The 27,870-nt window shown below is 36.5% G+C and overlaps 1 protein-coding gene across 4 annotated transcripts in view; it reads right to left on the bottom strand.

The window, feature by feature from the left end:
* Positions 1-27,870, bottom strand: part of ERBB4 (erb-b2 receptor tyrosine kinase 4) — a 918,585-nt gene that overhangs the window by 181,254 nt on the left and 709,461 nt on the right. For all 4 annotated transcript variants that reach the window (XM_087919620.1, XM_087919622.1, XM_087919619.1 and 1 more), the window contains exons 17-19: positions 17,574-17,706; positions 9,759-9,881; positions 9,269-9,367 (exon numbers count right to left, since the gene is read on the bottom strand). In XM_087919620.1, the coding sequence (XP_087775746.1) occupies positions 9,269-9,367; positions 9,759-9,881; positions 17,574-17,706 (355 nt within the window). The remainder of the gene's footprint in view (positions 1-9,268; positions 9,368-9,758; positions 9,882-17,573; positions 17,707-27,870) is intronic.

Genomic DNA, 27,870 nt, shown 5'->3' with positions numbered 1-27,870 from the left:
ATTAATAAAATTTGTTAAAAAAAAAGAAGAAAGAGAATGTGTGAGGATAGCGGTAACAGCAAAAATGAGCAGGAACAGGCAATTTGAGGGGGTTTCCCTTACTAAGGCCTGGGGCTGGGAAGGACCAAGTGCAGAATGGCTTGGATTGGGTAGATCCTCGGCTAATGACTTGTGGAATTCAGTTAACAATGGCAAAGGAGAACGCCAGGACTGTTGTTGCTAAGTAAGTGGACACGGGTCAAGTGATGTTGCACATTACAAAAACATCCATTAATGATGGAAATTCAGGTCCCACTTGTGGTTGTAAGTCAAGGGCTATTAGTATTACTTTCCACCAGAGATGATATTCAGCAGGTTCTGACCAGTTCTGGAGAACTGGTAGCAGAAATTTTGAGTAGTTCGGAGAACTGGCAAATACCACCTCAGACTGGAGATTTTACAGTATCCTTCCCCTGCCACACCCACCAAGTCACGCCCACAGAATCTGTAGTAAAATAATTGAATCCCACCACTGCCTTCCACATATGCAGATATATTTTATGGTTATAATAATCTTTGGTTTAGGCCCCAATGTGATTCAGCAGACACAATAGTGGATCAAAGATAAGTACAATTAAAAGTCCACAAATTAGTTTTAATGGATATGCAATCCCAACAGAGTAGTAAAATATCTAATACCATTGCATATACTTATGTAAAGAAGTGACTATGGTGATGGTATTGTAAGTACTTGCATTTCAATTTATCGTGTTCATTTTTTATCACATTCCTTAAATTGCAGAAACATCACCATACAAATAATTGAATAGACAAATCTCCAGGTTCTCTCAATTTTAGGAAACTTTTCTCAGGACTTTTCTTCTTCTTCCTAAGTTAGAAGTGTAATCTCTCGCTATTAATTGCATTTTGATCATTTCCCTAAATAATTACAATAAAGCAAGTAGAAGTAGCTAAAGAAAATCTGTAAGAAATCCCAGCTCCTTCTAAACTCACATTTTCAAAACAAGTCAGGTTCTTCATAAAAAAAACTATTACATTTAGAGCAGCAGAAATGTGCCTATAACAGGTTTTGTTCTTGCAATCTAATTATCAAGACATATCTCTTTAATAATTTTTGCAAGGCTCCAGCTTCAAATCTCAGCTGAGTATTTTTGTAAAGTCTCTTTTCTTTAAAGAACAGTTAAGATAAAAAGTTGTTAGACAGCTGAGCTCTGTGATTTTCTCTGTTCAAAGTATGGCTGAGATAGTTTCTTCTCTAAAGTAGAGTAACAAATGATGCCTCAAAGTCAATATACATTGTACCCAAGGCTATTCAAGTTACTTTTAACTGGGGAGGGGGGAGAAAACCCACATAAGGTTTCTTGGTAATAGAGATACATACAGTAGGAGCAAATTAAATTATCCAGATTCTCAGCCATTAAACTGAGGGCACCTAACTCAAGAGTAAAAATAAATCTAGTTCAGGGAACTTTGGGACTTTATGGGTTTCAATCCCATAAAATTCTAATAAGATTTCTATTGTTTAAGCAAAAGAAAGATGAATGAAAACAAAAAGAACTTGGATGGGGGAAAAGAAACCCTCCCATACTACCACCTCTTACAATATAGTACAACACAGTGTCAACAGTAGAGACCTTCAGGAAACAAATGTATCAATCCAAAAGTCAGGTTTCCAGGGTGTTAAAAGTAACTTAATGTCCCGGTTCAGCCAAGAAAACTTCTCCTTCTGGTTCTTCCTCCTGCACAGTCTTATCTGGTTGAAGATTCCTTTGTGGCTACCATTTCTGACAGCCGCTACACCGCCTCAGGAAAAAGGACTCTAGCCGGCTGGGGAAAGGGGGTGCGATAGTCCCAGACCCCTGCCCGGATCTCCTCTATTTTCTGCTACCTCTTCGGGGTAGCGACAACCCCCAAATCCAGTTGGATCGGGGGTACCTCAGCGGCGAGCGCAGCAGGGACCCACAGAGAAGCGGATTCCTGCTGCCGCCGAAGCCTTGCAACCGGAAGTTCGCCGTTTACAGCGGCGAAAGTGCTGAAAGGAAAGTTCACTCCCCTTCCTTACGTAGAAAGCAAATGAGCACAGAAAAACCTGCTTCTTTAAGGTAAAAATAAGCTCTTTGTTATAAGTGGGAAGGAGAGAACTAAAAAAAAAATCTTTAAAAATATGTTGGAGGAGACGCCTTGAAGATTATAAGACCAGCAACTAACTGTAATACGGCTTTAAAATATATTTGGGATTTTGCCCCAGGAGGAAAAACTGCAAAGAGAAGAAGAGGAAATAATTTCTGTCTGTTTGGATTGTTTGATAACTTTGACATTTGGAAATTACTTTAAGATTAAAAACATCTGGGTTGTATTTAAAAATTTACAATGGCACTATCTGTGGATGAATTAAAAGTGGAATATGAAAAATTAAAAGAAAAAGAACAAAAAGGCAAGGTTTCTTTGGGAGCTGTCTTCCACTTTTTAGAAATGGCGGTTTCTACATACCAGCAAATACATGAGGAAGAAGGAGAAGGAGAAGAAGAAGAAAAGGAAGAAGCCATCTTTAATGGACAAAAAAGTTTAATTAAGAAAGAAGATAGGAAGAGAGGAAGGGAAAATGAGAATTTAAGATTCAATAAAAAAACCAAGAAAAAGAAAAAAAGGTGAAAAAAAGGTACAATGTTAGAAAGCAACTGAAAAGAGAAATACAACAGAGAGGGGAGGTTAAAAACGTGGAGGTTAGGAGAGGGGGGGGCAAAAAGACCAGACTGGAGAAGAAAGGGAGGGAAAAAGGGAAAAAAAGCCACGGTCTGAAACAAGATGCTAAAAAGCAGGGTTTTTTTAGAGATAAAGGATAAAGGACAGAGTATAATTAAAGAAAGATTCTGCAAGAGTACATAAGATAGTATTGTAGTGTTTGCATTTGAAATAGTCTATTGGAATATTAAAATGTTTAATAATGATAGATCTTAATATTTAATAAAATATTAAAGAGAATGTGTAAAATGATTAATGTTTAGTTATAGTTTAATTCGTTATTGTCTTAATCTTATTATAAATTCATTTTCTTATTTAAAAATAATGTATTAATTAGAATTAGAATTAGAATGGAAATTATATATTTAACTATATTATAAATTTATTATTCTTTTATTTTAAAATGCAACATGTAGAATGTACTAAGCAGAATCAGGATGGAAATTGTGTATTATTTTATGTGTTAATTTAGGGGAAAAATAGAAAGGCGTCACACTTTAAAAGTGATTACAGGGGAAATTTTTGGTTAAAGAGAAGAGATAAATAGACAATTGGAAAAGAACGGACAAAAGATACAAGTATAATGATTTTAAAATAAGATGAAATAAAATATAATTAAGAGAGTGAAAAGAAGGGAGAAGTTATATAGAAAATATAGAATGGTCAATAAGATATGAATGGTATATAAGGCGAGCATGAATTTGATTTAGGTCTGTAAAAAAAGATGTAACCCAGGGCTAAACCACTTTTCAAAAGAAGTTTTATGTTTTATGTTTTGGTTAGCTATGTTTGATTGAGAATTAATAAAACCTTGGAGGAATAAAATTAAAGGGAGAGAAATTTGGAAAAGACATGTACAAATGATAATTAAGGAGGTTTTATCTTTTTATGTCTTGTTTTATGTTTTGTATTTTGTGTTTTTATGTTTGATTGAGAATTAATAAAACCTTGATAGAAAGAAATATAATTGAATAAAAGTGAAGGGAGAAACAATGAGAAATTTGGAAAAGATACATAGGTGTTTAAATAGCAATGAAAACTTTGATAGAAAGAAATATAACTGAATAAAAGTGAAGGGAGAAATAATGAGAAATTTGGAAAAGATATATATGTGCTTAAATGGAAATGTGATAATGTGGAACTATGCCTTAAAAAGAATGTTTTATTTGCCTTGTTAAAACTTATAAGTAATTTTTTAGAAAGGGGGTTTTATGCTTTTATGTCCTACGTTTTGCTTGTCTTTAAAAAATTAATAAAGTTTGTTTTTTTTAAAAAAACAGTAGAGACCTTCAAATTTCTAGGTTCTACTATATCACATGACCTAAAATGGACACCTAACATCAAAAACATCATCAAAAATGCACAACAAAGAGTGTTCTTTCTGCACCAACTCAGAAAGCTCAAACTGCCCAAGGAGCTACTGATACAGTTCTACAGAGGAATTATTGAGTCTACCATCTGCACCTCTATAACTGTCTGGTTTGGTTCTGCAACCCAACAGGACAGACACAGACTTCAGAGGATAATTAGGACTGCAGAAAAAACAATTCCAAATCAGCTGCCTTCAATCGAGGACCTGTCACAAGTCAAGAAGAGTGAAAATATTTACAGACCCCTCACATCCCAGACATAAACTGTTTCAACTTCTTCCCTCAAAACGACGCTATAGAGCACTGCACACCAGAACAACTAGACACAAGAACAGATTTTTCCCGAAATCCATCACACTGCTAAACAAATAATTCCATCAACACTGTTCAACTATTTACAAAGTGTACACTACTATTACTGTTAATCTTCTCATCACTCCTTATCATCTATCCACTCCCACTTGTGATTGTAGGACTGTAACTTTGTCGCTTGTATCCTTACGATTTATAGTGACTGTTTCCTAGTATGATTTGATTGTTGATTGTACCCTATGACTAGCATTAAGTGTTGTACCTTATGATTCTTGATTCTTAACGAATATACCTTTTCTTTATGTATACTGAGAGTATTTACACCAAGACAAATTCCTTGTGTGTCCAATCACACTTGGCCAATAAAGTATTCTATTCTATTCTATTCTATTCTATTCTATTCTATTCTATTCTATTCTTAGCCACCATTCAAACCTTGGGATTTTCTTTGCTATTCCCTTCACTGTTTCCTGTTGTGATCAATATAAGAAGGAGCTGCCACATCATCTAGTTACAAGGTGCATTATGTCATTATAGTCATTATGAGTACATTAGAAAATGTTCAAGGACTCTGAAATGACAGCTGAGTTACAGAATTGCTGTGGCCTATTCTCCTCTAACAGTGCAACATTTAAGGGCCCACCTGATAACAAAAAGCACTCCTTGCTCTCCTTTTCTTTTTGCTATCATTCAGAGAGTGAAGAGAAAGCCAAGCTCCTAGTGCTAATCACTTGGTCCTCCACAGAAAGCAGGCATTCCACTTGCATATCTTTTGTACTATCACGCTAATGGGTTATGCTAAAATAGTTATGAGTTTATGCATGAGTCAGAATAAAACAGTCACCATATCATATGACATCTTATTCCCCCCACATACCATCAAAAGGCAACAGCTGAGGTCAAAATCTTTGCAGTAAAAAGAAAATGGAGCCTTAAATTTGAGACTAGTAACTATCCAAAATGCATAAGCCAAAGATCTTTTAAAAGGAGCCAAGAGCCATTTTTACCCCCAAAAGCTAGCTCAAGGGACAACATGGCAATGATATAGAGTTCATTTTGTCATTTTGTGGGAGAGGTCCATTTGTATAATTATAATCAATCAAATAGGTGCCTATCTTTACCTCTAAAGAAAAGGTTGTATCAAACACTGGCTTGAACAGCCTTGATTGAGTATTCAACTTTATCACAGAAGAGCTATTGCACAGAGATACACCCATGATCCTTCCTTTGCTCTCATCAACATAGGCAGATTCTTTTTCAAGAAGACAACCCTTCAGGAAAACAGGTTCTGGCTTATTTACGATTTCGAGGCATATTAGCATGCTGAACCGCATTCAGAAACAAGTCACTTGAAGTCTATTTCCATCATCCAGTCTCAATTAGCAATGTGTGTCCAAAAGGAGACCATACTCATCATGGTAATCAAAACTAGAAGTCATCAGAAGGCAGAAAATAGCTGCTAGGCTACTCTTTCTAGAAGGAAGTAGAATTGCTGAAGCACAGAATGGTCAGCAGCATGGAATCTTATTCCATGGCAAAACAGGCAAATATCACGAAGTTAACTTTCTTAAACATATATTTAGTAAATGTACCTTACTAAAGTCCAAAAGATCTCCTAATATTGAAATACTGGAAGAACATCACAGAGATACCTATTTTATGAAACACATGAACTCCATTGTTCTCCAAAATAAAATTCCAGGAAGCCTAATGCAACTTGCTGGTTATATTCATTCTAGCAAGCCTATTTGCTGCTTAGTTTTTGTGGGCTTTCCTTTCTTTTTCCCATCATTTTCTTTTCCAATGGTATCATTTATAATTCATATTGAATGTACTGGATGTGCTTGTTTTCAACTGATTCCTTTATAAATCACATTAATAATTCAGTTTATAAACTGAATGTGTGTGTGTGTGTGTGTGTGTGTGTGTGTGTGTAAACAGTAAGATTTAATAATGGGTCTTGCTACTCAAGTTTGAAGAAATATCTAACAGAATTGAGCAAAGTTATGATTCAGATATTCTTCTGAACAGTGATTCAGTTGAACGTCTGGATCAAATCAACTTTCTGAATCAGATCAGTGATTTGAGGTGAATCAGATCAATTCAAATCAATTGTGCAAAAGCCTCAAAAAACTGATTCAGAAAACTAAATCAAATAAATCTGAATTGTTCCATCTCCCCACACCAAACCTAACCATCCTTACTATCTAATAAATGTTGATTGTTATTATCATTTCTAAGCCGTTCAAAGTTTCCATCCATGATTAAAACATGTTTTTTTCTGTGAGAAAAACTGTCAAATTTTGAAATTACAAATTAGCTTAAAGAAGCTGTGATTTTTTTTCCAGCAACTTGGTGGAAAATATATTAATTATCCATTTCTTGCATTTTTTTATTTTCTGCCAGCAGGCAAATACATTTTTAGTTTGACTACTATTTTAGTTGTATTTTAAATTTACTCTTCTTGAACACAACCTATTTCTTGGTAAACTAAAAAAATGTGGGCTAGATAGCATCATCACTAGATGATGATGCTATCTAGCTAACAACTGGCTGACAAACCATACTCAACAAGTAGTCCTTTATGGTACTACATGCTCGTGGAGGAAAGTAAGCAGTGGGGTAGCACACGGTTCCATCTTAGACCCAGTACTATTCAATATGTTCATAAATAACTTAGATGAGGGAATAGAAGGGAAACTCATCAAATTTGCAGATGACACCAAGCTGGCAGAAACATCCAAAATCCCAGATGACAAGCTCAGGATCCAAAAAGATCTCAATAGACTTGAACAATGGGCTCTATCCAACCATATAAAATTTAATGTGGAGAAAAGCAAGGTTTTACACTTAGGCAGGAAAAACCAAAGATACAAGTACAGAAACCTGGCTCAAAAACAGAACTATGAGAGGGAACCTGGAATCCTAGTAAACATGACTTAAGTATGAGCCAGGAATGTATGGCAGCAGTCAAAAAAGCTAACACAATCCTTGGTTGCATAAACAGAAGCATAGAATCAAAATCACATGAAGTATTAGTACCACTTTATAAATCCTTAGTAAGACCACATCTTCATCCAGTTTTTGTCACCAAATTACAAAAAAGTCAAGACTTTAGAAAAAAATGTAAAGAAGAACAATTAAGATGATTTTATCTGTCAGAGCAATTGCCTGGAGACAAAAACATATGAAGAACATCTGCATCAGTGGTGTTATTCAGCTGGTTCACACTGCATCGGGCAAACTGGTAGCAAGGATTTGGCGTTGGTTGCCGAACTGGTAGTAAGTTCTGGCTCGCCATACCCGGTCACTGCTGGCTTGCCCCACCCACCAATGCTCGCTCAACCTGCCCATCTGACTCTTACCCCTTAAGGTATTTCTTTCTTTCTTTTCCCTCCCAACAATCAGCTGTTCATATGATCAGCTGTGCCAGGATTCCCCTTCCTGATCCCCAGAGGAGCCTTCTGGGAGCAAAAACGTCCCCCTTCCGAGGCTCTTCTGAGGCCAGGAAGGTCCCAAAATGGAGCTGGGGGTGCATTCTGTTTCTTCCTGAGCTCCAGAGGAGCCTTCTGGGAGGAAAAATGTCCCCCTAGAAGCTTCTCTGAGGCCCAGAAAGCCCCAAAATGGGTGGGGGTGGCTGCAGAACAGCAAAAAAGCCACACCCACCATCACATGGCCATACACACCTAGACACGCCCACCAAGCCACGCCCACAGAACCAGTAGTAAAAAAAATTGAATCCCACCACTGACCTGCATGGTAAGTCTAGAAGAAAGAAGGGGTGACATGATAGCAGTATTCCAGTATTTGAGGGTCTGCCACAAAGAAGAGGGGGTCAACTTATTTTCCAAAGCACCAGAAGGTAAGAGAAGAAACAATGGATGGAAACTAATCAAGTACAGAAGCAACCTGGCATTAAGGAGAAACTTCCGAACAGTGAAGACAATTAACCAGTGGAACAGCTTGCCTTCGTGGATGCTCATTGGACAGCCACCTATCTGAAATGGTATAGAGTCTCCTGCTTGAGCAGGGGGTTGGACTAGAAGACCTCCAAGGTCCCTTCCAGCTCTATTCTGATTTATAATTTGTGGAGAAATAAGATAGAAAATAAATGAAAACAAAACAATATGACAATTGTACCACTGTATACTACTTTTTATTATGTTTGGTGCAGTGTTTGAGAAGAGGTAACTTGGTAATGATGAAGAAAATTGCTTTCTAGTCTGAGTTGGTGCTTAGAACAATCTAAGGAACTAGAGTTAGCAAATAGACGGGTTGTATGATGCATATAAAAAAACAAACAGAGCTTTGTACATTAAAAAAAATGAGTGGAGATTCGGCTGCATTATTACAGTTAGCAACTTTTCTGAACACATCGTGCTGGCATCCCTAGAATTAATACTGTGGTTGGCTAGTGGTTGTCTATGTATAATTTATAGAAGTCCTAATGGCTCCCTAATGGTCAGAATGCAGTATTGCAAGCTAATTCTGCCATAGCTTTTGAGTTCAATCCTGTTGGGCTCAAGATTGACTCAACCTTCCCACCTTCCGAGGTCAGTAAAATAAGGCCCCAGATTGTTTTGGACAATATGTGGGCTCAATAAACTACTTAGAGAGTGCTGTAAAACACTATGAAGCAGTATATAAGTCTAAGTGCTATTTCCATTGCTATTATTCAGATGCAGTGTGTATGTATGTGTGTAAATGTTGCTTTTGTCATGATATGGAAGTTGTTAGCTTCTAAATTGGAAGAAGCATACAAATAATCCCTCTCCCTCTTAAAACTATCAATAACATACATACATACATACATATTACTGAAATGGGACATTAATATTACTTACATCCATAAACTCCACATTAGCCTTTGGACCAGTTGTCTCATTCAGTATTTTAATTGCTACAGAAATCTTCACACTCTCTCCCTCAGGAACCCAAATGCCCTAAAAAGTGATGACAAAGGGAACAGCAGCATGTCTCATCAAATGGTAAAATAGTCCTCTTTGACCATAATTTGACCATACCACTATACTTTGACACTGGCAATAGGACAACAGTATTGACTGTGCTTGAAGGTACAAGCTGACTTAGGCACTAGTAAAGCAAATTGCACAGTATTTGGTCCTCCAATTCTTGCCAACCATTCCCAGCTTCTTAGTGGCCATTCAATTCATTGAGAGAAGAAACAAGAGGGTTCATATTAAGCTGAACATTTATAAGAAAAGAAGATTGATATCCTATTCTAGAAGTCCATTGATATCTGCCTTTCTACTTGGATAACCACCAGATCCTGGAAACAATAGTTGTTGAAGGATTGCTGTTAACGAAGCATACCTTATAGACAGTTCCAAAGGCCCCCGATCCAAGGATCTTGACGCGCTTTAGCTCAGTTTCCTTCAGGATGCGAAGTTGTGCCTGATTGGGTGCTGTGCCACTAGGAGTCAAAGGTTCTACCAGCTACAACAACAACAATAACAACAACAAAACATCGTAAGAAGCCATGGAAAGCACTATCTGTCATTGAATTTTAACATACCAGTATTGTATATTGTTTGTATCTAATTTTTCATGCAACTCCTTACTGTGCTTTTATTTTCTCTTGATCCCATCCAGCAAAAATTAAGATAATGAAAGCTGTGATTAGACAATTACTAGGAAGTAAGCTCCACTGAACTCAGTAGGGCCAACTTTTGAAGAGGTAGGCACAGGATTGCACTGCCTTAACAGCAAAATGAGAAACAAATCTCTTACGTTTTCCAAATAAATCAATGGATTTGGCATGTGGATTATGGGTTTTACAGATTATGGATTACATATATAACGAAGAAATTTTAAAATGAGAGAATTTATTTGCTTCTTTGTTATAGACCAACTTTCCTTCAGAACCAGGGAGCTTCTCTGGCTGAGACCAATCTTTACCTGAACCTGCACTGGAATGGCTCTGAGTGAAATTTTGGCATTTGACTTCAGAACGTTTAACAATGTTTCACTCTCTGTCCATATGAAGCATTCCACAGAATGTCAGTTTTAAGAATGAGAATGGATTTTCTTCTTCATGTTAAAAGGTATCATTCCGATTCCTATGATTTAATTATCTGGGTAGCAAATTTTTTCTTTTTTAAAATTTCTATAGACAACAAAGACATTAATTTAATAGCAAATCTTTTATAGTTTATGTGAAAAAATTTTTTAGCTGTGTGTGTGTGTATATTTGTGTGTTTTCAAATCAGTGTTGTTTCCTACAACTTCCTGCACAAGTCCCTGCAGTTTTCTAGGCAAAGTTTTTAGGAGTGCTTTCCATTGCCTACTTCCTAGGGCTGAGAGAGAGTGACTGGCCCAATATCACCCAGCTGGTTTTTTGACAGAACTAGAACTCGCTGCTTCCCAGTTTCTAGTCTGATGCTTTAACCATTACACCAAATAAATTCTTAAGGCACCTGGCATTGTAAAACTATGTAAATTAATGTAATATATTTGCTTTACTGCCATTTAAACTTAGAAAGAAATACCTGGAGTTTTTACAGTATACATGTTGCAGAAACAGTTTTGTTCTGCAGAAACATGTCTGCTTCTGTTTGTTCTTTTTAACTGGCAAGCTAACTTAGCTTATTTATTTATAAACTACTTATAAACCTTTCACTAATTTTTTAGTGGAAAAATAGTCATGTTTGTGGAGAACCAAACTGAATTCACAATTGTAAAAACTGTTTCAGGCATCACTTCTCTTTTACTGTAGGAATCATTCTGTTTTTGCAACATGTTCTTTGCAAAGTAAGTAATATGTTTATCATTGTAACTATAGATCATAACATAGGAATGCCATAGATCATAACATAGGAATGCCATAAAATACAATAAAAATAGAATGATAAAAACAATGAAATTATAAAACAGTATGGTGGAAGTATTAGACAAAAAGGTTACAACAAAATAAAGCCAAGCCATAACTAAGAACTTTAACTATTTCTTTCTAAATTTAAATGACAGCTGAGCAAATATAGCAACTTGGTTGCTGACATTTGGAAACACATCTGCCAGGAAATAATTCAATTTTTCAAGGTCAGAGTCCTTGAGTTCATTTGCCGTTAATAATTTGGCCTGCTCTCACTGTAAATAGGGCAGTGGAGGACATAATGGATAAGGTTCTCTGCTTGACCAGCATTACAAGGACAGAAGTGCTGTTCAACAGAGAGCTTACAAAATCTCCCTTTGAGATAAGTTAAAGGCTTGGTCTGTAGGCAGAAGGGTGCTAAAGCCTTTCTCAGTAAGGCACTGGATATGTTGTCCACTTCTGGGAAGGGCGTTTCTGTTTTGTGTAAGGATGATACCAACATGAACATCTGGATAATTGTATGACAGCAGCATCTTCATTAGGATCCCTTTCAAAAAGGCTGGCTCTAATATGGTCTCTATTCCAAGATCTAAGTTCTCCCAAGGATGGTAGGGAATACATTTGTACAATGGGTGTCAAAAGTTTAATCCATTGATTTCCAGTTAGGTAATAAAGAATTTGGCAAGATGGGAATCTTGAAGGATTTCTAGTTTCTTATAGTGCCCCAATAATACAAGACATATCCATTGTTTTAATATATGTCAGTTTCCTTAATTTCTATTCATTCTTAGCTAACACTAATTCTGTAGTGCTGACAAGTTAACCTGTGTTTATTAAAACTATTTTCATTAATGAGTTTTTAGATGAGATCTGGTCCTGACAATGATCAACATACTTGAATATTCTTCTTACAACAATTTAACCAAGTCAGTTGATTTTGATTAGATATTTTGTGCTTTTGTCCTTTTTTTCAAGTAATTGATCTGCTGTTGTGGCAACTGAGTTTCTAGAAAGTTAAGATGAGTTACTGAATGCATCAATGGATCAATGCTGTATCCATTTGGACAGTAAAAATATTTTTGGTTGTCCCATGGATATCCATAGGGTGGTATTGGGGTGATCATAGAATGTCTTTTGCTTTTGTAGCTGAATGCAGGGCATATAGTTTTATTTCTGGAATATTGTTTTTTTGCATATGAATCATCTGGCCTGATTTGGCATATTGCTCTATTTGGCTTGTTTGTTTTGCATCTGGCAATCTCTCTTGCAAATAAAGTTATCAAAGGCTGATTTATATAACAATTTCTGAAGTAGGAAACAGTAATGAGCAACACAAATTACATCTCCCATCCTGTCCCTGCATTCTCCATGCACAGAAGTAAGGTTTTAAAATAGCACATCATCCATAACATTCCCAGAAACAGCAGGAAAAGCATCTAATTTGAAGCACACCTTTGTGAAATACTTCATATCCATTCATTACAAGGAGATGGATCTTCATTTAATCTTGTATGGTGATAAAAATGATTATACATGTACATACCACAGTAGTATTGGGGACTTTACTCTTACATCAACTGGGAGACAAACTTTGTAGCAAGTGGAAAATCAAGCAGATTCCTGATCAGCCTAGCTGACAACATTGTCATCCAAAAGGTAGAGAAGGGAAGTAGAGAATCAGCTATATTACAATTAGTAATAGGAATGAAATGATAGATAGAGCTGTAATTGTGGAAACTTTGGGAGAAAGTGACCATGTCATGCTGGAATTCAATATAATGCAGGCACAAATTACTGAACAAAGTCAAACTTGTGTCTTAGACTACAAAAGAGCTCACTTATAAGTAAGAGACAATTTAGTAGGGATTCCAAACAGCTAAAGATACTTGGGAAACCCTGAAAAATGAGTATAGAAGCCCAGTCTAACAATACCACAGAGAAAGCAAACAAGAGACCCCAGATGAAACCATCATGGTTGCATAAAGAACTATCCAACAAACAGAAAGACAAAAAGGACAAATATATAAAAGGGAAAAAGGGACACATAACTAAGACAGAATACTAGCAAATAGCCTGAATCTGCAAGAAATGAGCCAGGAAAGCTAAGTTTCAGAATGAAGTAAGACTTACAACAAACGCCAAAAATGATGGGGAAAAAAAGTTCTTTTCAATATACAGTATATTGGCAAAGAGGTAACAAGTAGTAGGGAGAAAGTGGAACTAGTTAATTCAATTTATTTTGCATCTTTCAAAAGGGAAAAAATAGTCCAACTATCAAAAGCAGCACCATAGGACACGGAACAGGAATGCATGTCAAAATAGACAAGAACAATTATCCCTTGTAGAAGAGTTCAGATTGCCAGGACTAGATGGTTTAACATCCCATGGTTTTGAAGGAACTAGCAGATATGATTTTAGAACCCCTGAATGAAACCTTTCAGAGGTTCTGGAGTACAGGGAAACTACCAGAGGACTGAAAAAGAGCGGATATGGTTCTAATCTTTAAAAAAGATAAAAAGGTAGATCTAGGAAACTACATATCGATTAGCCTAACATCAACACCTGAGAAAATCCTGGAAAAGCAGTGAATATGTGAACACTTAGAAATTAGCAAGGCAATTACGGTACTAGAAGCAAGCAGGATGCATTCTCAATTGACAAATCAATCACACCCAGCATGTAGTCCTCAATGGAATTAGACCTACATGGAGGGAAACGTGCAAGATTCTGTCTTGGGCCTAGTACTTTTCACCATATACATAAATGATCTAAGTGAGGGTATAGAAGGGGCACTCATCAAATTTGCAAATGACACCAAGCTGGGGTAAAATAGCTAATACTTTGGAAGACAGACTTAAGATTCAAAAAGGATCTTAACAGAACTGAATACTGTGCCTTAGAGAACAAAATGCAGTTCAGTAGTGAGAAAAGTAAGGCCTACACATAGGCAAGAAAAGTCAAATGTACAGATATACAATAAGTGGCACCTGCCTCAATAGTAACAGTCAGAGTAATCTAGACATCCTAGTGGAAGACAGCCAGTAGCTGCCAAAAAGCCACTGTAGTCCTAGGCTGCATCAACAGAATGATAGTGTTAAGATTATGTGAAGTGACAGTACCGCTTTATATTGTTTGGTGAAACCAGACTTGAAATATTGCATCCAGCTCTGGTCAGTGTGATATAAAAAAGATGCTGAGACTCTCAAAAGAGTACAGAGAAGAGCAACAACAACAAAAATAGGGCTCTGAAGGTTAAACTGCCCAAAGTATATGTGCAGTTTAATCTCCAGTGTGATGAATGGTTGAGGGAACTAAATATGTCTAGTCTAAGAAACAGTGACTAGTATTTGAGGGGCTATCACAGAGAAGAGGGGTCAACCTCTTCTCCAAAGCATCTGAATGTAGGACAAGAAATAACAGGTAGAAGATCATTAAAGAGAGATCCAATCTAGAAATAAGGACAAATGTCCTGACAATGAGAACAATTAATCAGTGGCATGTCTTGCCTCCAGAAGTTGCAGGTGCTCTATCACTGGAGTTTTTAAAGAAGAGATTGGACAACCATTGGACTAGAATGGTATAAAGTTTGTTACTTGGCCAGGGAGTTGAACTAGAAGACCTCCAAGGTCCTTTCCAACTTTATTATTCTATGTTCTACCAGTATGTCATCACACAGTGCTGTAAGTTATATATTTGCATCAGGACTCAAAAATTTAATGGCACTATTTGCATGATTGTGTCATTAAACACTTAACATAGCAGGTTATTTTGGCATCCATCCAGTTTGCTGCACATTGTGTTATTTGTAAATCTGCTTCACTGGGCTGATTCGACTGAAACTGCATCAAGCAATTTTCTCTGTTTGCAATGGAAAACTTACCCAAATCGTTTAGAACATAGAACATAGGATTTATCACACAGGCTTCAAGTTCATACACCCTGACTTTTGGTTAGGGCTGCTGTTAAGCTATGCTGCAACCTGCTTGCCACTGGCAGCCTGCCATAGAAGGAACTGTAAGCGGAATGAGAGGGAGGGTTGCCAGGGGATACCATGAGGAAATGAAACCAATCCTCAGACTGTCCCATGAGAAACACTGACTGCTTCAAGTCAAAAAAGGAATATCAGCTGTGAAGACAGGGACTGTTTCCCAAAATGATTTGTTAGCACCTAATTGGATATTTCTTGATAACCAGATAGTGGTGATGGTGGAGGGGGACGTGGAAAGATTAACTATATACTTTGGTCAGAAAACCCTCAGATCCAGCTTTACTTCTCCTTGGCATTCAAAAAGTATACTTTTGGTTAACTTTTGACCTAAGAGTCTTTCTTTGCTAACTAATCAAGTTGGGATCGATGATACCATTTTTATCTTTTGTCTTTTCTAATAAATGTGTATCACTGAATTTTATATGTCTCTGTTCAGTCTGTTTACCAAGTTCATTGAGGCATACCACTTGGTTAAAAAGTATGTAGCTTATACATTAAGTCATCTTTGTTTAAACTCATATAAATGTCAAACATTGATAAAATGCATTAATTGCTATTATGCCATTTTATGTATTATACAAATATTTTATTTATAAAACCATTGATATCTATCCCATTAGACTTACTATTGTATGGCAATAAACAATGCCATAAAAACAAGCACATATTAAAATGAAATTCAACCCATTTTTGGAAATAATTAAAATTAAAAAAATAATTAAAAAATCTCACAAGGAAAGACTTCCTTTTTGTGGTAGTGGTAAAGGAGTCCAGTGCTAAATTGCAGTTTCCAGGATTATGCAGCAATAGCAGTCAAGAATGGAGCTTGGATTCATTGTGCTCTTACCCAACGACTAAAGAAAATGGAACTTAGTCAGAAAATGTCACTTGATTAGAATGCTGACCAGCTTTTGATTGGAAATATATTTTTCTCTAAAAATAAATGGGAAAAGGCTAGCCTCTAAACACTGACAAATAGCCTGTCTCTTCTCAGGATAAGGAAAATAATTAAAAACTACTCCTGCTCAAATTGGATTAAAAAGCCACTGCAGTGTTTCAAGGAGTCTGTTTGCAGGGCTAACTGCCCCATTTGCTGCCTTTTGAGCATCATTATCACGCCTCTATGAACATTGTAGATGACTTAATTAGCTGAGTACAGTCTTTGCTGTGCACGCAAAATTATGGGGAGCAGGGGATTACATTATTAGTTGAGAACAAAAACAAATAACAAAGGGAAAAAGCTACGGATGTAAACCTGACACAATAATTTTTACACACCACTTCCCTTAATTAATTTTCAGGTACTAGAATGAAGGTGTCAAAGTTTAAATAGAAATATAAGGAGGAACAAGATTGTATACAGGTGATATTCAAAATCTGAAATGCTATTATCATGGTATAAATCTTTTTCATGTTTATTTTAGAAGTAGTGGTAGTGGCCAATTTATGATTTACGTCCATAAAACTACCATAATCTTACAAACCACATTTTGCAAAACTCACAATAGGGTCATTTTCTATTCTGGTTTCCGGGAAGTAGTATTGTAAAAATGGGACTTAGTATTCTTGAAGTCAAAATTTACAATTAGCCACAAAGTTTTGGGAAGATCAAGCAAATTATATTTCTTCCCACTACCCTAAATGAGATATTCAGTATTGAGGGACTCCTCCCTCCCCTCCAAATTTATGATCTTGACATTTCTGGCCTGAAATTTTGTTTTAACTTAAGATGCAAGAGGTGTTGACTCAAAATTTGTCAGTTTAAAAGATTGTAAAAATGTATTTGTATATGTGGTTTTATATTGCATTTTTAATTTGTTTTATTTTGTATGCCACCTAAAATCCATTGATCTTTCTGGTAGATAAATCTAAATAAATATATGTGAATAAAAATAAATAAAATATATACTGATTAAATATATTAGCAATGAATCAATTTGTTTGTATGTATGTTGTCCATACTAGTTTAAACTTTCTGGATAAATTTTGATATACTCTAAAATTACTTCTGAAATTAGCACGTTTCTGCCTTTTGAAGATGTAAGTGGATTAAAGGAACCAAAAACTGAAACAAATAACTTATTATCATGCTTTGTTTATATAGTATCCAGGTATCAAAAGCAGAAGTACAAGGGATTCCTTAATGTGCTGTTACTATTCTGCAGTTAAAGCTTTAGTTTCTTCATAGATATTTGGAACAGAAGAATTTTCTTAAAAATATATATATCCAAACACATACATAGAAGAATGAAAAATTCAAGACAAAGAAAAACAGCAGTACTTTTTAAGCATCTGGCATATATTTACAGAAAAGGGAATAGATCTTTACCTCAGTCTCCAGGAACCTTCGTAAAGCCCTCTTTTTTTTAATGCTTTTACGTCTCACATAAACTGCAAATGTAAGGCCCAAAATGACGATGATGAAGAGTCCTCCAATCACTCCTGCAGCAATCAGGGGCGTTCTGCAAATCAGAACCCAAGAAGACTGCTGAATCACAGGAATAAGATACGTGCATACTTTCAAATTAATTTTTAGAAACATACGTACATTTATGAAATTGTACAGTTAGTTTTGCTACATTCTAAATAATACAACAACAACAAAAAAGGAGTGGCAACGTTTTTATCACATTTGTTCTGTAATTTTTGTTGTTAGAAACACAAACAGCCATCATGCAAGCTTTGGAGAATAAAAAGGGACTAGATGAATGAAAAGGCAGACCAAAGTATAGTTTGAAAATACTTAATGAAAAAAGAAAGCTTTACGTGAAAATATTTAATGAAGAAACAGTAACATGCCCAATATAGGTTGGGTCCCTCCTCCCTAGGGGACCATCTTCTGCAGGCAGAATCTGCTTTCCTGTGAGCCCCACTAAGTAGACTAGGCAGGAAATCATCTCCACAGGAAGGCGCACATTACTTTTATTGAAACTGCTTATAATAATAGAATGTTGCCCATCAGATTTTGCTGTACCGTCTTCTCCTTCTTATAGTTCAGTGAATTAGGAGATGGGTGGCTCACGTGGTTAGGACACATTCAAGAATCGAGTGCAAGTATTCTCTCTTCTGGACGGATCCCATTAGATCTGTATTTTCAAATCTTGCTTTGACTGCTAAAATTGAGGAGTCTGATTGCTGGGAGAATATTAATACAATCTACATATGGCTCAGTTTTTGTACTTCAGTTCTACAGCATTACTGCTTTTAACATTCTTGGTCTTTCTTTTACCCATAAAAACAAAGAACACATAAACACAAAGAAAAGTTGCTGCCAAAGCAGACAAAGATTTTAACCTGAATGCTCTTTATCGGTACAAGTGCTAGATGTTAACACTTGACCCATAACATTTATCCTTTCTAGTGTCACAAAGACTGTTTAATGATTTTGGAGGCTGAACACCATCTGGGATGAGTTAATTAACACATTCCTTGTCTGATGTATTACAATATTGCAATAGCTGCGATTGACCTTGGTTCACAGACATTCACCAAAAAACACTGACATTATCATATTTAAAACAGAATGGCATTCTCTTATCACTGGAAACTACAAAGGTAACATGTGACATGGAAAAGAAAACTATAAATGCTAAATGCAAATGTTTTCCTTGCTCTTTTTTGTCCTTAAATACAAAGCAAAGTAATTTGATTCCTTCTATCCAGTTCTATGTCCTTCCTAAGCATTTATTCTAACAATGAACAGATCAAACTGTAATTTAAAGCACTTGGGTTTACAAATCATGCTGATGTATAAAGTTTGCTTTGCAAACACATTGTTAAATTGATAAGATCCCTATTGACAAAACAAAGATGTTTTGGCCCAATATGCTAACAAAATGGGATTCTATCTAAACTTTAGATGAGTTTTTGAAGGAAGATTGAAGGATAAAAACAGTCAAGAAAGTCAAGAATATAATTTTTTAATTTATATTTAAAAAATGAATACTTTATAAAGATTACATTAGTTATAATTAAAGTTTACTTGTTAAAGAACAAAAAATATAGTATTAATCTAGAATAGATTAAAATTGTGAATTGCAGCAGATGTTCCTGTACAGAATAAATGGAAATGTACATATATACCATGTTTCCCCAAAAATGGGTCTGCGGTGGCTCACATGGTAAGATGCTGTGCCTGCATGCTGCTGAGGTTGGCAGCTCGGCGATTCAATTCCTGTGAGTGCAAAAACCATGTAGGGACAAGAAAGGTGCCTCATCCTGCAGGTAAAGATAACACCACCTGAAAAATTCCTTTCACAGAGGCAGCCAGCCACCTCAGTGATCCCTGTTTAACATGTTCCATACACTAAATAAATAAACAAATCTCCCAAAATAAGATATAACCAGAAAATAAGCCCTAGCCTCATTTTTTGCATGCTAACATAAGCCACACCTCAAAAATAAGCCCCAGTAAATGTCTTCATCAGCAGTGTGTGTGTGTGTGTGTGTGTGTGTGTGTGTGTGAGCATGGCCAGCAAAAGAGGCAAGGAGGGTGCAATGGCTGATGGTGTCTGGCAGCAGGTGAGTTGATTACCTATCAAAGCAGCAGGCAGAGGTAGAGGCAAGCTGGGGAAGCACACAATCCAGATGTGCTGAGCAAGCCATGGAAAAGCTGAGAAGCAGTGAGCCAGAGTAGACAGGCAGCTATGGGAGGTCATCTTTATGCAGCAGCACTGGCAGCAGATGGAGGCAGAGGCATGATGGAGGGGGGGGAGCAAAAGATCTGGATATGCCTTGCAGACTGTGGAAAAACTGAGATTCAGTGGGCCAGAGCAAGCAGCTATCCATGGGAGTGTTGTTTTCATGTAGTAGCACTGGCAGTAGACAGAGACAGAGGCACAGGGGTAACACAGGCAATCCCAAAGCACCATGCAGGTTGCAGGCAAGCTGAGAGACAGTAGGATGAAGTAGGCAGGCAGCCACAGGAGGCTTGTCTTCACATCTCTTGGCTAGCCTGTGGCCTGCACAATGCATTGGGATTGCCTGCCTTCCCGCCCCAATGCCTCTGCCTCCATCTGCTGCTGGTGCCACCACACAAAGACCAGCCTCCCACGGCCAGACAACCACTCCTACGCACTGACACTTGGCTTCCTGTATGTCTCCCCCCCACATCTTTGCCTCCATCTGCTGTTTGGACAGATAATGAACTCACTTGCACTGTGCCGACCGTGCAACCACAAAGTGCACCGACCAAGGGGTTGGTGGGCTGTAGCTGCTGCTGGACACCGTTGGCCCTGTGCTCATGCCAGAAGGTGGGGCGTCCAGCTGGGCTGATCACCCTGATAGCCTGTTTCCCCGAAAATAAGTCAATGCATTTTTTGGAGCCAAAATAAATATAAGACCAGGTCTTATTTTGGGGGAAACATGGTATATATAGACATGCATGCATACATACATATACAGGGTAATGGACTGGTTAGATTGCCCATTGGACAAAGGGAGGAACTTGATTTTGCAACTGCCTCCCACATTTCTGCCTGCTCTGAGCCAGTATATTTCTAATAATCCCAATCTGAGGATACCATGCCATAATTCCATGGCAAGAGTTAAAAGGGAAAAGCACATTCCTGTTACCATCATAACCTCCCAAAGAATATGATTTAACTCTCATCCTGCCATTACCAACATACAAAAGAAAAAGATACAAGACTTGAATATTGGATGTGCTGTAGATGTGGGTTAAATTATCTGCTTTTCTTTTCTTTTAAGTTTTATTGGATTTAATTGATACATCAATATCAATACATGAACAGTGTGGCCTCTGGGTATGATTCATTTTGATATAAACAGCAAATAACAATAACAATAATAGTTGCTACATTAATCAAACATATAATCCTAGTATTGATAAACATGATTGTTTTAGAGTAGTTATTCAATATTTCAATGTGCCATTTTAATACCAATGATATAATTAAACATACATAGTAATACCATCTTTCAACTTCTAATCTAATCTTTCCATCTAATTATTACATATTCTAGAATATAAAAATTATATCTGCTAATATTCCCCCTATTTCTGTTTTCTACCTCTATTGTAGCTTCTAGTCAGGTCATCATTACTAATCCTAGTGTTAATACACATGTTTATAACAAGACATAGTCCTCCATTATTTGGCTGTTCAAAGTCACAGTACGCCATTCAAGTATTGGTCATCCTATTATTTAAACATATCTAATAATACCATGTTTCAACCTCCAATTTTCCCCTCTGCTTTATATAAAGATGCATTGTATAAAGATGTGTATTCTTATTTCTACCTCTATTCTAGTTTTTAATCAGGCCATCATTATATGAGGAAAAAAAATAAAAAAATAATCCTTTCTACCATCATCTTTTGTCCAATTTAATACTTCAATTTTTACTTCAATTGTAAATACTATAGTACAATATTTGATTTAGTAGCACTGAAAATTGGAAAAATTAACAGATGAACTTTCACAAACTTCCATCACATCTAATTTTGTTAAAAGAAACAGTGCTTAATTTCAAATATGCAAGTTGATGTCTAATTTAGTATGAGTTAATCATGTCAAAAATAGCTGAATTGGTTTTTCGGGTGAAGCAAGTTTAGTCTACGGGAAAGAGCCATTCTTTTTATATCTTATTTATCTTTATTTGTTTTACTCAAGAAAAAAGGCCATTAACAAAAACTTGCCCTCTAGACAGAAGCAGTCTATGACTGCCAAACCAAAAAACATGATTTGCAAACTGAACCTATAACTTTTATCCAGATTGTTTTTCATGCCTGAAACTTCTATGTTACACATTGCAAATCAAGTAAGAGTATCTTCACTTAGTTACATCACATGTGGTTCACTTTATTTTGGTGTATTGAACAAAAATGTGCTTTCCACACTTATAAGCACGTACCACATTGTATAGGAACATGTTATATGCTAAGGGGTCAATTTGCTATGGTGACATCCTTTCTAGTGATTCAGCAGTAGCTCAGATGTGCTTGGCATTTAGCTGGTAGCAGGAATAGCCAAATAAAATCAATCTGATGTTTTCTTCCAGTATTATTTAATTGAGAAACTTAATCAAGTATGCAATATACACTGCATTGTATTGATGGAAAACAAATGATCGTGTTAGGCTGAGGACATTTAACCAACTGATCAGTCTCACCATTTTAATACAAAACAACCTAATTTCAGAATGCACTTATATCTCACTCAGATATTAATCAATGTATTACAATGACCATTCACTATTCTTTATTTTGGAATGACCACATCTATTGCAAGATAACCATTTCTAAGAAACATTAGGATTGGAGAGACCCAATGATCGGAAGGTAGACTTGGCCCTCTCCCTCCCTCCCCATGGTGGCATTCCCCCTCTGCCAGAAATGGAACTATATAGTATCTACATATATATTTGCCTTTCTGCCAGTCTCTGAAGATTCATTGGCAGAAATTGCTCCACAGGGATTCCTTTCAAGTCCATAGACATAACTTTAGTCCAAAGTAGTCCAACTAGATTCAGTCTCTGGCTGAAGTTATGACCTGTTTCTGCTAGAACTAATCAGCTGAAGCCAGGAGGAATGCCAGTCAGCACTGTGGAAGTGCTTGCTCTTTGTTTTTACCCAGACAGAAGCCCCCCTACATACTCCCAACAGTTACAGATGAGGACAGTTTTTACTGTCTTAATTAGTTTGTCCTACAAAAGAAAAGGAAGTTCCTGTCTCTCACCAACTACTGCAATAATGCAGTGGCTATACATTTTCATACTGAAACTAACTGGCTTTAATCCCTATCGTCAGATAACAAGTGGCCAGCTAGTCCACAGAATACTGCAGATAGCCAGATTAGGTAGGACTAATGTAGCAAAGAGAGCCAGTTTGACTAGCATCAGGCTAGAAATCAGGAGATTGTGAATCACAGGTCGTATTCAGCAGGTCCTGACCAGTTCTGAAGAACCAGCAGTTCTCCAGAACCAGCAGAACTGGAGGACGAGTTCTGGAGTAGCGGAAATTTTGAGTAGTTTGGAGAACCAGCAAATACCACCTCTGACTGGAGATTTTACAGTATCCTTCCCCTGCCATGCCCATCAAACCACAACAACAGAACCGGTAATAAAATTTTTTGAATCCCACCACTGCTGTGAATGCTGGTCTCATCTTAGGCACAAAAGCAGCCGGGTGACCTTGGGCTATTCTCTCAATTCTAAGAAGGCGGCAATGGCAAACCTCCTCTGAAAAGCCTTGCCAAGCAAGCTGCAGGACTAGTCTAAACAATCACTAAAAATTGGACACAATTGAACAGAGGGAAAAATGTGTAGTCAGCTTCCTATCTTCTTATCTCTTACGGGATATGAGTATTCTATTCATGGAATAGGGCATGAATATGAGACAAAGGCTTCTATTAAGTGATCACTGCCTTCTTCTACTTTCTGTCAATACTGCTTTTCACACCCAACATTATAAATCAGGATAACACATGTTTATATTCTGGGAATGATTTTTTTTATCCTTCTTTTAATCTAGTTGTGCTTTGGTTTAGTAAAATCAAAAACCCTCTAGAACGAGTCATTTTAAAGATTCTATAAATAAGTCATGAGCTATCCGAGTTGTTTCTATAGTTCTCCTCCATTAAATGTTATTTCAGTAAGACTAAATCCAAACCCAATTCATATTAAATCAATTGAGGGGAATCAGAAACCTCAGCTGGCATTTCAGGAAAAAAAAATCAATATTGCAATATGCACATAAAATATGCAAGAAAATTTGCCTTTGATTCAACATTGTAGAAAAGTACATTCAGCAAATACATATTTAATCCAGAACACAAGGATCAGTGTATTAGTCTTTTCTGTCGCATGATCAAATTAATCATAAACTAGATGTGGTCACACTTTTTTTCTACTTAGGAATGAACAGTGACAAATATTAGAGGTGGTTCCCGACATACAACAGTTAATTTAGTGACCATTCAAAGTAGCAAAGGCACTGAAAAAAGGAACTTATGACTATTTTTCATACTAAGGACTATTTCAGCACCCTTATGGTCATGTGACCAAAATTCATAGGCTTGGCAACTGACATATATTTATGTCAGTTCCAGTATCCCAGGGTCAAGTGATCAACTTTTGTGACCTTCTTATAAGCAAAGTTAATGGGGAACCCAGATTCACTTCATAGCCATGTTAATTTAACAACTGTAGTGATTCACTTAATAACTGAGGTAAGAAATAGCAATGGAAATAGCACTTAGATTTATATACCACTTCATAGTGCTTTACAGCCCCCTCTAAACAGTTTACGCTAGTACATTGTCCCCAACAATCTGGGTCCTCATTTTACTGACCTCAAAAGGATAGAAAGGTTGAGTAAAACTCCTGGCAGTGAGCAGTGAATTAACCTGCAATACTGCATTCCAACCACTGCATCACCATAGCTCAAAAGGTCATAAAATGGAGCAAAATTCACTTAACAAATGTTTCACTTAGCCACAGAAATTTTGGGTTCAATTGTCATCATAAGTTGAGGACAACCTGTACATCTATTGCAGATCAAGGTACACGTAGAATGCAGTTTGTTATAACACTTACAATATGATGAAACAGTTTGAATACATGCCACCTGTACTTTGTTTCAAGTGTTTAAACCTTATTAGCATGTTATATTTATCTTTACACCAACTTTCTTTAGGTCAAATAGTGATTTTTAGTTGAATATAATAACAGGACAGTCAAGCCCTAAATTATGTCTGCCCTAGAACCTCTGTAAATTCCTTCCAGTATATTAGAATTTAACTATTTTATGCAGAATAAACCAGTATTTACACTTGAATACAGGATGCTCCCTAACTTTTTGAAGTATATGAGAGAAAAAATTCTTGCACTCATAAATTTCAATTATTCAAGTTTGCAGCAAAAAAAACCCAAGTATGTAATATCTGATACTTCTGATGTGACTTTTGAAGCTATCACCATTACAGGTACAGTACAAGTATAGCATTCTATCTATGTAAATGCCCTACCTAAGTAATATTCTGATTATCAAATCCCAGGTGACTGTTGAAAAAGAGATAAAAGTCTAGTCATATAGCTGCCCAATATTGTGCCAGCAAAATGACTTGCTCAGTGGACATTAACTATCAAAAAACTGTGATTTTTAAAAATATCTTCTTGTGTAGTGTTTTTCACTGTGATGCTCCTCTTTAGAACATGCTTGTCATACATTTTAGTTCAAGCATGTATTATATTTATGAAAAAATTACTTTTGATCATTCACAAGGTTGTTTAAGCCATGCTTTGTAGTGAATATTTATTATATGATTTAAGTATTGAATATTACTTGGACATATACTCCATGACAGGAAGTAGATCAATATTTTATATAAATAACATTTTACACTGGAAATATTTGCTAACTATGCCTTCTGGAACTATGTTCCAGAAAAAAAGACATAAATAATTTATTAGAATTGGAATGAAATAAGGTTTTGATGTCTTTCACTGTATTCATTTTCAGACTAAACTTATGCAGAAGTTAATGTTTCCAACTGAACTTATTCAATTATAAGCATGAATAAGGTGAAGATTTGATAATTTAGGTAAAAATAAAGGTTCCCCTCACACATATGTGCTAGTCGTTTCTGGCTCTAGGGGGCGGTACTCATCTCTGTTACAAGCCAAAGAACCAGTGCTGTCTGAAGACTTCTCCATGGTCATGTGGCCGTCATGACTAAACAGTGAAGGTGCACAGAATGCTGTTACCTTCCCACCAAAGTGGTCCCTATTTTTCTACTTGCATTTTTACATGCTTTCGAATTGCTAGGTTGGCAGAAGCTGGGACAAGTAACAGGAGCTCACTCTGTTACGTGGTGCAAGGGAACCACCGAACTGCTGACCTTTCTGATCGACAAGCTCAGTGTCTTAGCCACTGAGCCACCGTGTCCCTTACTTCCAATAATTTACTGAAATGTTTATGGTGTAACCAACGAATTGGGGTACTTTCATACCACAGTCATCTATTCATGTTTAGCCAAAAGTAGTTCCAAGCTTTCTATTGTTGTTGTTTGGGCAGTATTTCAAAACTCACCATCTTGGACAAATTTGAACCAACATTTGAAAACACCCTTTCTCAATAACTAAATAAATGCAAATAATATACAGTTCTGCTGCAAGTTAATTAATCCATGATGTTCAATAGGTGTTATAGAATAGCTGACCTATTCTGTTTCATGTCTTATGTCAAATATTGCTGAATGCTGATTATTGCATATCTACTGTAGAGGAGCTGCCAAACATTTCTAATATCAAACGAATTACATGTCCTTAGTGGCAAACTGATATTTGTTGCAGTTTTCCTTAACTCTTTCATAATATGCTTTGTGCAATTGTGTTTTTACATTATTATTTGGTAATAATTGTAATTTCAACATTATGCTTCTTATTTATTTGTTTGTTTGTTTGTTTAGGCTTCTATACAGGTTGTCCTCATTTGGTGACCTAAGTGGATCCAGCAACTTGTTAAGCAAAGCAGTCAATAAGTGAAATCATAACTGTGCTTATGATCTTTCTTCAGTTGTCCTTTGCATAACAGACCTGCAAAGTTTGTAAATATAAAGTAAAATTACTTTTCATCACTGTTATCACTATAAATGGTTGCTAAATGGCAATTACATGGTCTGCTAAATTACTATGGGCTATAAGCAATTTTAGGAAATGCCATAATAAAGTTTAAACACAATAATTTGAAAACCCAACACATGATCAAACCCACACCAAACAATGAACAGGCCATCTCACAGGAATAGACCAACCCTCTATATGCCAAGTGCCTTCCTAAAGAGCCAGATCTTTACAGCCCTTTGGACGCCCAATAAGGAGGAAGAGGACTGGATATCTCACCTCTGGTAAGATGGGGAGCATACAAGTTTAATAATAAATAAAATAATAAAAATGAAATAATAAAATGAAATAATAATAAAATAAAATCTGGGAGTAAGCAATCCTTTTTTTATCTCACTTGCTGGGCAGATTGAGCCTGGAGAAGGCAATCACATAGATACCAGGTGTTGAGCCATGATGGACTATAACGATGACACCATCTCAAATTGTACCCAAAAACTAACTGATAGCTAAAATAGGGATGCTATATAGGTAAATTTCAATTTGATCCTTACTATCCAGGCAGCTAAATGCTGGACCAGCTGAAGTTTCCAAATGAACTTCAGCATCACCTTCATGTAGAGACAATTAGAGTAGTTCATCCACAGGGGTTGAGGGAATGAATAATCTTGCACAATGGTTCTTGATCCAGAAATGGTCAGAGATGCCATAGAATATGCAATTGTGCAAAGCTTCTCCTAGCTGTGGCCTTTATCTGTGATTTTAGCAGGAATTAAGGGTCCAGGAGAACCCCCTTATTGAGAGTCAACTTTATATGAGGAAGTACAACCCCATCTAGAATTAAAGATAAAGTATCTCTGGATGCGGTAAGCCTTTGAATCCGCAGTCACTTCATTTTGACAGTATTTACTAGAATTGAACTAAAACTACCTTCTACCAACTTCATATATCATAGACAGAGCTGTTTTTCCTCAACAAACTCTTGCAGGGTCCAGGTCAGAATTTCCACTATGCAGCCTGTTCAGCCAGAGGCAGAGAT

The sequence above is a fragment of the Pseudonaja textilis genome, chromosome 1 (assembly GCF_049901715.1).
Source record: "Pseudonaja textilis isolate UNSWEBS1 chromosome 1, rPseTex1.2, whole genome shotgun sequence".
NCBI lineage: Eukaryota > Metazoa > Chordata > Lepidosauria > Squamata > Elapidae > Pseudonaja > Pseudonaja textilis.
Note: the sequence above shows the minus strand (reverse complement) of the source record. Positions and strands in the feature narration are given on the sequence as shown.